Genomic DNA, 12,048 nt, shown 5'->3' on the forward strand with positions numbered 1-12,048 from the left:
GTGGATGCAGGATCTGAGGATGGTGCCCCTGGGGGTCAAATGGAGCAGAGACTGGTAGATGGATGATGCTAAGGATGGTGCCCCTGGGGGTCAAATGGAGCAGAGACTGGTAGATGGATGATGCTAAGGATGATGCCCCTAGGGGTCAAATGGAGCAGAGACTGGTGGATGCAGGATCTGAGGATGATGCCCTGGGGGTCAAATGGAGCAGAGACTGGTGGATGCAGGATCTGAGGATGATGCCCTGGAGGTCAAATGGAGCAGAGACTGGTGGATGCAGGATCTGAGGATGGTACCCAGACCATGACTCAGGCAGCCGCATGGACGGTGGTCAACTAGGGAAGAGGACAGCTAGACCACTCGGCCTAGGAGCCACCCTTTCTCTTTCATGTCTGCCCTGCACTAACATCATCTCTGAATAGTCTACTATCCACATCTCTGGAATCTCTCTTCCACCTGCCCCCATCCCCAGAAGCCTTGTGATCCAGCTCTCTGCCTTCCACCCTAGGTCCCATCCCTCTCCTTTCTATCCTCCACATAACTGCAAGAAAGAACTTTCCAGAACATCCATAAAACAGGTAACATTTCTCAGCCCACTACACTCCCAGGACTTCTTGATAACTTGCTTTGGCTTTTCATCACCTACAGAACAAGATTCAGAGTCCATACCAGGAGCATTCAAAGGCCAGGCGCCAGCCGGCATCTACCTGGTTAGCAAGTCTTAGTGCCTACCCCGGCCAGAATTAGCATCCATCTGAGAGACACCCCATCATAGTGTAAATGACCTTCAGGTTTGTCTCTGGGCTCCCTGGAGCCAACACAGTGGCAAGGATTTACATAGTTAAAAGTCAGTTCAAAGAATTCAGTCTTTTCCTACTACTATGGACTAAAGCAAGAATTCGCAATTGGTCTTCTTTTTCAGAGATCACAAAAGACAACTGCAATGGGACCTGCCACACCAGTGCCAAGTAGGTGTCCTCTGACCTCTAGGGACAATACAAACTCAATAGTTCTCACCTCAGGCCCTACCCTGGGGGAAGTGTTTTCCCAAAACCCTTGAACAGAATGTAGGATCCATCTAAGGAAGAAACTGAATGTCTCCGAAGAAACCACCATGAGCTGGCCAGATCCAACATATTCCATGAGCGGCCACTGACTTACCTAGCACACTGACAAGAATGCCAGTTGTCACCAGCCCATGCCACAAGGGCTCTTTCAAACAAGAGAGGGCATCACTTGCAGTAAACATTGTCCTAGTCCATGGCCTAATGCTGCTTCCTATGGACACATAAGCCCAGTAGCTGGGGTTAGACCGGAACCCACAGTCATCCTCATCACTGCCGCTCGTCACATGACCTGGAGCCAATCCTTTACTTCCTCCCTGCCTCAGTGCCTTCCCTCACAAATGGCTCTAATAATCACACTGCCTTTCAGGGGCTGTTGTGTTACCTGTAGACAACATGAAGCCCAAAGCTCAACCAGTCACATGGGTAGTGCTTGAAGACAAGTGACCATGCCTCGTAGGCACAGTGTGTGGTTTGCCTGGAGTGGCTGTGGTGGGAATCATGCCAGGAACCAATTGTCCCCTCAGGCCTTTGGCAGAGCCTCTGAGTGCTTCATAGAGTTGGTAGCCTGGATGCTGGGCTGAAGGGGGATTATAAGCCATATGAGGGACGTGGTGTTTCTCTGAAAACGTCATTTGCCCTTTCCACTGCAGCTGCCTTCTCGATCCAGACGGCCAAGCCTCGTGCAAATGCGCGGCAGGATTCCAAGGGAATGGAACAGTCTGCACAGGCAGGTGGAGCGGAATCTGCAGAGAGTCTGTGTGGGCTGAGAGACCCAACTGGGCCTCAGGAGCTGGTGCCAGCCACTGGTAGTGACTCACATGTGACTGAGCAACTGACGGTGTCCAGCTCTGCATGGCTGGGGCATGTTGGTTTGGGATGAGCAGGCAATTGCATGTATTTTTCACGTGCAACTACACTGCATCCGAGCAGTCGTGTGCAACCTTGAGAGCAACTGGAGTCAGCTCCTGGCTTTGAAAGTTATGGATTTGATTGATTGAGGGTGTGTGAGTCATCAGGGCTCGGGAGTGGGTCAGTAAAGGGTTTAAGTCCTGGTTCTTCCTCCTGCCAGACTTGTAACTTCGCATGGGTGTTTAGCTACCCTGAGCCCCTCTGCTCATTTGTAAAGTAAGCATCAAACCATCTTCCCTTTAGAATGCTATAAAGGATGAAATGGCCTCTCTGAGGACAGTGGCAGAGTATGGCAGGGGTCAGGGGTCAGACCGTTGCCACATCATTAGACCTCTGAGTTTGAACCGCAATGCTAACAATCTGTGTTACTTTGGGGTGTTGCTTGGCTGTGCCTTTTGCCATCTGCTCGAGAGTCGTTTCACTGGGTAGTCGTATATGATCCAGATCGTGCCTGTAAAGTGCTGAGAGATGGGAGCTGCTGTTCCTAGGGTACAGAATGCATACGTAGCACTGGGGTTACTGCTGATGAAGCAAAACACCATGACCAAAGCAACTTGGGGAGGAAAGGATTTGTTTGACTTCTGCTTCCAGACCACTGTTCATCATTGAAAAGAGTCAGGACAGGAACTCAAACAAGGCAGGAACCTGGAGGAGGAGCTGATGCAGACGTCATGGAGGGGTGCTGCTTACTGACTTGCTCCCCATGGCTTGTTCAGTATGTTTTCTTATAGAACCCAGGACCCAGGCCCAGGGTGGCTCCACCCACAGTGGGCTGGGCCCTCCCCATCAGTCACTAATTAAGGAAATGCTCTACAGGGTTGCCTGCAGCCCGATCTTACGGAGACCTTTTCTCGATCAACATTCCCTCCTCTCTGATGAGCATAGCTTATGTCAACTTGACATAAAATTAGACAGCACACTCTCGCTGAGTAATCAACCACATTGGTCCAATGCCTTCTGGAGTTGTTCCACGGCTTCCTTTTATCAATGACACAGGTTTTAAAAAAAACAAAAACAAAAAAAAACCACCTGACTCCTCCTGTCTGTCTCCTCTTCTACAGCCATCAATGCCTGTAAGGTCAGCAACGGAGGATGCTCTGCCAAGGCCGACTGTAAAAGAACCACCCCAGGAAGCCGGGTGTGCGTGTGCAAGGCGGGCTATACAGGTGACGGCATTGTGTGCCTCGGTAGGTGATCATTCCACCCTTGTCCATCTGGTGGAAGTAGTGTCAGAGCCCTGTTAAAATGTTCTGCTGTAGGAGCTTCTGTTGTTAAGACCACTGCTGGGGTCCTAATGCAGTAGGCCTTGGCAGAAAAGCCCAAGGGTGTAGAAACGATGGACCCACAGGGACGAGAAGACGTGCTGCCAAAGAAGTCACTTTGGATGGAGGGAGAGAGCTCTTCCAGCTAAAAGTTCTAGTAGCTACTCTCATTGATTTACAATGTTGCACATCTTAAAGTTCTCATAGCTACTCTCATCGATTTACAATGTTGTACATCTTAATTTTGAAAAATTGCAGAAGGCTAGGGGTGTGTATCTAAGGGCAGGGACCCTTAAACTATTTTTACATTACCCCATTTGATTATACACCTAGATGTTTTTAACAAAAACAGAACAGCGTCTTGCGATGCACAGTGTTTATACTTAACGCTGCTAACAGAATAATTCCCTGAACTCGGTATAGCGCTTAAAGTGTGCTCGGCCAAGGCCACACAGCTCTGTTCTAGAGGCGTGCCCTAGAAAACTGTCTGAGTCTTAACTCACCAAAACGGGCTGCGACAGTCATGCTAGAAAGAGTCGTGCGCCCTTGCCCCACGTTCTCTCGCTAACAGTAGTCTGCTGCCCACTTTCTCCTCTGCTCTCTTTGAACGTTTTCATATTTCTCCGTAGTCATTTGAGACTCCGCTGCATAAGTCATGTAGCATTTGTCTCCCAGTAACTGAGTATGTGTTCCCTGAGAGTAAGGGCAGCTTGGTATGTAACCGCACCCAGTTCCTGACTTCAGTGAATTGAGTATCACTGCAATACTTTTTCTCATTATATCCACACTCCTATTTTATCAACTGTCCCAGTACTTCTCTAATGTGCAGTCTTTGGAGGACTGAGTATCGCATTAGTGTCTTAGCTCTTTGGTCTGTTTCTTTGATACCATGTCTTTTATTTGGGGTTTGAGGGTTGTTTTTTTCATTATTAGATTCCACTTATATATTCCAGACCAAACTATCACAAAAGTCATGCACCGTTTGCAGGCTGTCACGAGTCTCAGGGCTTCCCTCCAGCCCCTGTTTACGGTACAAATCTGACCACTAGGTCCAAGTGCTACCAAGCTATCCACCACGTAGTCGTTCCCCTTTGCCACCGTTAGTCAATGGGGAGAAGCTTCAATGTGGAGCCGTCTGGTCCTCCTCTGAGTGTCCTGAACTGAGCGTCTGTCGATGAGTCTTCTCTAGCCCAGTCTTCGATGGTGGTTGTTTCATTCCCAGGACTCCCCATGTGTTGCACCAGTGGACTGGGTGCTAAGAGTCTCACTCAAAACATTCCTGTTCATTCCACAGAGGGGCAGATTTAAGCCCACAGATGGTGCCTCTGCTAGAATTAGCCCAACCAAGGGCCAGGGGGAAGGGGAGCGGTTTTGAGAAACCATTCTCCCACCACCACCACCACCACCACCTGAGTTACTTCTGCCTCTGAAGTTCCAGAAAACCGAGTCCCACGTTGACACCTGCTGCTCTTTCCCAGTTATCCAAGCCATCTCCAGTCCCTGGGGAGTCCCTCAAAATGCCTCTTCATGGAGCTAAAGCCTGACACTCTCAACACATGTTGGTTTTTGTTTTGAAGAAATAAACCCGTGTTTGGAGAACAACGGTGGCTGTGACAAGAACGCGGAGTGCACGCAGACAGGGCCCAATCAAGTGAGTTGCCTCCTGGAGGGTCTTAACTCCTGTGCCCTAAGACCCAGGCCTAAGGAAAGAAATCCAGAAAAGACCTAGGACCGCCTGCAGCCAGAAACACTACAGGACACACAAAGAAAGCACAGGAGACAATCTGGGGGAAAGAAGATAAATGATGGGGAGTAAGGGGACTAGGGAAAGGACTTTCTAAAAGTGGGGTATACTCGCCTGCAAGCCCTCCATGATCCTAGAAGCACTTGGAAGTTTTAGTTTTACCAAAAATGTTCTCAAGCTCAAAAATTGAGCTGTGTGATACCCATACTTGGTCCCTTTTGGGGGGGGGGGCTCCAGGCTGTGCCAGATCCCGATTCCCTGCAAATAGCACCCCCTTCCTCAAGCTCCCAGCTGCCTTCCTTGCCCATAGAACGGGTGCACTGGCTTGTGTTCCCGTGTATAGCCTGTGAACAGGTGTGAAGGCTTGTGTTCCCGTGTATAGCCTGTGAACGGGTGTGAAGGCTTGTGTTCCCGTGTGTAGCCTGTGAATGGGTGTGAAGGCTTGTGTTCCCGTGTGTAGCCTGTGAATGGGTGTGAAGGCTTGTGTTCCCGTGTGTAGCCTGTGAATGGGTGTGAAGGCTTGTGTTCCCGTGTGTAGCCTGTGAATGGGTGTGAAGGCTTGTGTTCCCATGTGTAGCCTGTGAATGGGTGTGAAGGCTTGTGTTCCCGTGTGTAGCCTGTGAATGGGTGTGAAGGCTTGTGTTCCCGTGTATAGCCTGTGAGCAGGTGTGATGGCTTGTATTCCTGTGTATAGCCTGTGAACTACACCACCTTCCCTCAGCACATGCTAGCACTGGTGTCCAAGTTCGTTCTTGGTGGAGACAAAGCAATGTTACAGCTTAACTTTCTTCCCCCAAACCTCTACCAAACAAAAAAAAAAAAAAGCAGGTATCTTGACAAATGAGGATAGGATGTCCATGAGATCTAGTGCTCAAGCATACTAGACTAGGTATTTAAAAACACTAGTCTTCTCATGCTGCCGTTTTACAATCAGATTCAAGTCTAAGATCCAGTGTGCTAGCCTGCCTGCCTGTTAAATGACTCTCTGCCTCTGCTCCTGAACAGGCCGTCTGTAACTGCTTGCCAAAGTTCACTGGAGATGGGAAGGCCTGCACACTCATCAATGTCTGCTTAACCGTGAGTTCCAGGGCTGCCGGGCTCTCTCTTCTCCCCTTTCAATCCCAGGGCTGTTTCTGGGTCGTGAGGCTCACTTTTCCTCCTGTGTACCGCTGTCATAGTGGGGAGAGCGGAAAGAATAGACCCCACAGCCTGCCCCCTTGGCTACAAGATTCTGAAGGTAGGGATCTAGGTGTGCAGAGCTGGCCCAGAATTCACCTGATGCAAGTGTCCCCAAACCAGCATGATTTAGTTTCCCAACGTACTGGGAGTGCTAAGCATTCAGGAGTCAGAACAAGCCTTAGCATCTGCCTACCACCAAGAGCCAGGCAATAGCGCCTTCCGTGAGGGACTTCTCTGTTCCAACCCATCTGTTCCTTCAGTGCCACCACAACAGAGTCCTGGAGACCCGGTACCTTGAACAGACATTTAATCCTCACACTCCAGAGGCCCAGGATCAAGATGCCACCTTGTGGTACAGGCCTTCTTGGTGTAACTGAGTGTAGGGGAAATGAGGAAGGGCAAGAGACAGAGGAAGGTGGATGGAGAGATGGGAGAGAGAGGACGTCAACCTCCACAGGAGGGGAAGAAGCTCCATGAGGCACGCAGTGCTAGGGCTGGTGCCGGTTTCAGGGTGAAGGCTGTATGAAGACAGGAAGAGTGGGTATGTGGTCAGAGAACAGGTACCCATAACTACATAGAGCAAGTGCCCTCAAGGTGAGCGATAACGTGGGGCCCCTAGGCCTCTGGAGTGGACAGACAACAAGAGGGGCATGACATGAAAGGGCTCTCCTGTGTGGTCTTGGAGCATGCTGGGTAGTGCAGCTGTCGACGTCTGAGGTCATTGGCCAGAAGCTTCATGTCCCCTGGAGTCTGCTTTTCTAAGAATAAATAGAAGCATATCCCCTTGGGGAGGATTCTGGGGTGCTGCCCCCATCATACTCAGCAAGTATTTTTGGAAAAGTGTGGGGGGGAAGATTTCCCAACAGGGATAGGAGGTGTGGAGGGGCATTGAGCCTGTTGAGCGTCTCCTCGGCTCCTTGCTGGAGCTCCTCTTCCTGGCTCCATGCTCCTTCTGCACTGACGTCTGCCCTGGTTCAGAGCCCAGGCCTGCCACTGTGGAGGCTCACTCTGGCTGTGTTTGGACTTTAGCCTCCTCTTCCACATCTTATGAACTCTAGAGGGCAAAGCAATGGGTTCTGTTTTATACTGCCTTTCTGTCATCTTTCTGTGACCAAATCAGGGTTTAGCCTAAATGGCAATTGTCAAACATGAGGAGTACTTATCCACAGAGGGCTGGAGATCTGGTCCTGGGATGTGAGGCTGCCTGGATTCATGGCCAGCTACCAAGGCACTAGAAAGCAAGTCCAGGAAAGGCAATGAAGGTGGATCAAAGTTGGAGAGTAAGACAAAATGTGTGTGTGTGTGTGTGTGTGTGTGTGTGGTTAGGGATTGAGCCCAGCTCTTTGCACGTACCAGACTAGTATTCTACTCACATCCCTCAAAATACAAATTTCATCACAAAATTGCTTAGCAAATATTCACAAGGTTGGTGAATCTACTGGTCTAATTGAGCCTCTCCATCTCTTGTCAATTTTACCAGAACAATGGCGGCTGCAGCCCATTTGCCACCTGCATCCACACTGGACAAGATCAGAGGATATGCACCTGCAAGCAGAACTACACGGGGGACGGATTCGTCTGCCGCAGCAGAATCTACGGGGTAACACTCAGTTTCCCGGAAGTAAACCCCACGTCCCAAATGTCTGAGAGTCCAGGTTGCCATGAGAAGAGCTTTCCCTACCCAGGGAAACTCCTGTGGCCTGGGAAGGGAGCTCTGGAGTCAGAGACCCCTGGGTTTGGACTCAGCTCTGCAGGGAGTAGCCCTGTGACGCGGAGCTAGTGATGCCACTTTTCTGAGCATGATTCGGGATCTGGGAAAGAAAATGATAAGGACAGCCATTCTTGCAGAACTGAATATGGTGGTGGATGTCAGGAGCACAGAGCAGGCAGTAACGCCAGAGCATTGCTGTGCTCTGGGTTGGTGTGTCAATAGACGTGTGTGATATGTGTGATGTATCCGATATGGGCTACAGAATGTGGTGACTGTGCGTGTCATTTATATGACGTAACATAAGTGTGGGTGTATGGTATGTGGTGTGGCATGTGTATACTCTATGTGGTGACTGTGTGATATGCTATGTGTAGTGTGTGGATGTTGGCACATGTGTGTGTGTGGTGCATTTGTAGTATTGATATGTGTGATGTACATGTGTTGTATGTAGTGGATGATATGAGTGGTTTGTATTTCATGTGTGTGGTATATGTGTGTGTGAAGTATGGAGTGTGTTTGGTATGTGGAGTATATGTGTGTGTGATATATGGCATGTGTCTGTGTGTATGGTATATCTGTGGTGTATGATATGTGTAGCATATGGTATATGTGTGTATTTGTGGTGTATGATGTGTGTGTGATATGGTATGCATGTCTGTGTATGTTGTATCTGATGTATTTGTGGTGTACGATGTGTGTATATAATATGGTATGCATGTCTGTGTATGCTGTGTATGATGTATTTGTGGTGTATGATGTATGTATATAATATGGTATGCATGTCTGTGTATGTTGTGTATGATGTATTTGTGGTACGTGGCATGTGGAGTGTATGATGGATGTGTGTATGTGTGCATGATATATGGGAGAATGTGTGGTGGCGTATAATCTGTGGCGTATTGTGTTTGTGTGTATGTGTGTATAGTATATATGTTGTGTACTGGGCATGTGGCAGATGATGTGTATGTGTAGGGTTATGGAATGTATGTTTATGGGGTGTCTTGTGTGTGTATATGTGTGTATGATGTCTGGGATGTATGAGGGGGTATGGATTATGGGGTGTGGTGTATTTATGGTAGTATGGGGTAGGTGTGAGTGGATGTGGCATATGGGGGTATGTGGGTGTATGTGTGGTGTTGTGTGGCATTCATGGGTGTATGGTATGTGTTTGTGTGTGTCAGGTATATGGGAGTGTGTTTGGTACATCTGTGGTGGGAGCACATGTGTGCACACTTGCCATCTGCCCTCATCTGCCTATACTGCAGATAGAGGAAGAGGCAGTGTGATACTTTCTGGTTTCTACATATTATAAACATATAAAATTGTTAAAAGGGGGGCCAAAGCATTCTGATCAAACATTCTTGTTGTCAGGGAGGCCAGTTCAACCATAAATAATAACCGGCCATTACAAGATTTCAACTATATTTGGTATGTTTGATATGCCTGTACAGTTCTGTGCATTGAGGCGTGGTAGGCTCTTTCTTTTGTAAATCAGATAAGATTGCAGAAAGGAGCTGGGACTCAGTGTGTCCCTCGGTCACCCTCAGGGAGCTGTCCAGTGGACAGATTGTTCCTACAGCCCTATATTCCTGTTGTGAGTCACAGCTGGAGTGACAGCTCCCCGTCCTCGTTCGCAGGAACTTCCTAAGGACCCGACAACGTCACAGTACTTTTTCCAGTTGCAGGTAAGAACTGTCTGTGTACTGAGGCATGTGCCAGGCCTGCATTCAGTGTCCACCTCTAGAATATGTGTGCATGTAAATCTCCGTGTATGTGTGTTTATATTGAACTACATATATGTGTATGCACATGTAGGCATACAAGTATCAACATGCCAGGTCTCCAGCAAGACATAACATAAAGCTGTAGCCTCTGAAGTCACAGAGGGCAGAAGACAGTCCAGAACTAGGATTTATGGCAGCAGCCCAGCCTGTTGGCCATTGATCAACTCTGTCTTAGGTACAGTCAGCCACACAGCCATGAACAGTTGTTGGTCATTGGTGAACTCTGCCTTAGGTACAGTGAGCCACACAGCCATGAACAGTTGTTGGCCATTGGTGAAGACTGCCGTAGGTACTTCCCTGGAGGAAGTAACCCTTCCTTTAGGTCAGACCCCAGAGTCTCCCCTGTCTGTGCAAACAGCCTCTCAGGTACACCCAGAAGTGTACTTCTCGGTCAGTGGGGGCTTCTTAACCCAAAAGTGGACAGTCACAGTTAACTCTCTCAGTGGCATGACTGGTCGGTAAGAGCACGCTGACCCTCTGGGAACCATCCGCATAGCTCCCAGGTGCACTGAAGAGGAAGGCGTGAGGAGCTGGAAGCAAACACCACAGCAGCCCTACAGTCCTGGGTGGCAAGAAGACAGCCAGCTGGTTAAATGAGTCATCTTGGTTGTAACCATCATGTGGAGAGGAGAAGCAGGAGTCATCTTTGACAGGGGTCATGGGGGAGTTGTCACCTTCTAGCTACTCTGCTTCCAGAATCGTTTATCTGACAATTACATGTTAATTTTACAATTAGAAAAAAATATGATTTTGATGGCATAGAATCCAGGTTTACTTTGAGACAAAAACAATGACTCTGGCATGTCTTTGAGCCTCGGCCTGTGTCCACGAGAGAGGAAGCCGCTAAGTTGGTCTGCGAAAGAGTGACATGTGGCCTCACCTATCTTCCTGCAGGAGCATGCTGTCCGAGAGCTGGCTGGACCCGGCCCCTTCACCGTGTTTGCGCCTTCATCTGCTTCCTTCAATCAGGAGTCCAGGGTGAGCAGCAAGCTGGGACTGGAGAAGGGCTTGTGGAAAGGCGTGGCCTAGAGCGTGCCATGGTGGTGTGTGTGGGCAAGAGATTTAGTCTCAGGTAGAGCTGAGCAGCAATAGAAGGGGCTGCTTCTGTGGGAAGACCCCTGGCAGGCCTTTGGGTTTGGGGTACCACTGACCAGAGACTTTCTAAAGGCCTAGACAGTATAGGAACCTGGAGAAGTCTCAAGTCATCAAGAGATCCAAATTCTCTAAAGACTGAAAAAAAAAGGGGGGGTGCAGAGAAGATTCAGGGTCAAAGGGATTTAGGTAGGTCTTGAGCTGCAGGAATTACCAGAACCCCCGCTGCTCTGACATTCACTGTGCCCCTGGCGGGTAGCCTATAAACACGGTTACAGCTGACTCACACTCAGAACGGGGCCGGTCTACTTGTATTCCGTCTATCCTCATGTCAGATTTGCAGCTGAGCGCCATCTCCCAGCCTCTCCAACCCTGAAGACTAACCCTGCCTCCTCTCTAGGAGGGCCCTCCTATGGTATCTTCTAGCATATTTCCCAAAAAAATTCTTTTCTGTGGAACATCATAGAACACTGGCATCCTTCAAGCAGTGCTGGCTCAGCTGGCCCCTCCCACCTACAGTTCTCACCCCCTTGCCTAACTCAATACTAGCTCCTCAGAGTGTGGGAAATAGGAGAGCAGAAAGAAGGTTCTAGCAGCAGGCTTCTGCCTCTGGCCAACCTCCCTGGCCTCTTTTCCAGATTAAAGACTGGGATGAGCAGGGCCTCATGTCCCAGGTTCTCCGGTATCACGTGGTTGCCTGCCAACAGCTGCTGCTGGAAAACCTCAAAGTGACCACAAGTGCCGTGACCCTTCAAGGCGAGCCCATTTCCATCTCTGTCTCTCAGGTAAGAGCAGCCACTTCAGGAAGGTGCTGTCCTCGTCCTCCAGATGTCCTACTTCCCCTGACAACAGCAGCGATAATGGCTAACTGCTGAGTGATTTCTACGGAGGGCAGTGCTGAGGACTTTGCATGCACCGATTCGGGCTGCCCAGCAGCCCCGTGACGTGAATAGCATCATTGTCCCCGATTTCCAAATACGGAACCTGAACTCAAAAAGGTTAAGTAGCTTGTTCAAAGTCACATAGCAAAAAGACAGTTGAACTGGAATTCAGACTCAGAGGCAAGGCAGCTCCAGACAGCACAGACGGAGTGGGGGATGGGTGATGCCAAGGACACACTGGCGTGGGCTGTGTATTCTGTGAGCGTTCAGAATTCTGTTGAAATGAGCACCTAGCCAGGTTGGCTGACTATACGTTTTCTACTGTTACCCTCACAGGTAAAGACTGCATCCTCGCCTCCATTGTCCTTCTAGGACAGTAATAAATACGTGCTTACATCGCATGGACCATCAGGCTCTGC

At 49.3% G+C, this 12,048-nt stretch overlaps 1 protein-coding gene across 1 annotated transcript in view; it reads left to right on the forward strand.

The window, feature by feature from the left end:
* Stab2 (stabilin 2) overlaps positions 1–12,048 on the forward strand; it is a 140,399-nt gene that overhangs the window by 94,430 nt on the left and 33,921 nt on the right. Inside the window, exons 40-48 of the mRNA XM_075954612.1 lie at positions 923–968; positions 1,718–1,794; positions 3,038–3,163; positions 4,816–4,889; positions 5,988–6,059; positions 7,642–7,761; positions 9,510–9,557; positions 10,551–10,634; positions 11,387–11,533. Of these exons, the coding sequence (XP_075810727.1) occupies positions 923–968; positions 1,718–1,794; positions 3,038–3,163; positions 4,816–4,889; positions 5,988–6,059; positions 7,642–7,761; positions 9,510–9,557; positions 10,551–10,634; positions 11,387–11,533 (794 nt within the window). The remainder of the gene's footprint in view (positions 1–922; positions 969–1,717; positions 1,795–3,037; positions 3,164–4,815; positions 4,890–5,987; positions 6,060–7,641; positions 7,762–9,509; positions 9,558–10,550; positions 10,635–11,386; positions 11,534–12,048) is intronic.

This window comes from Microtus pennsylvanicus, chromosome 20 (genome assembly GCF_037038515.1).
Source record: "Microtus pennsylvanicus isolate mMicPen1 chromosome 20, mMicPen1.hap1, whole genome shotgun sequence".
NCBI classification, from domain to species: domain Eukaryota; kingdom Metazoa; phylum Chordata; class Mammalia; order Rodentia; family Cricetidae; genus Microtus; species Microtus pennsylvanicus.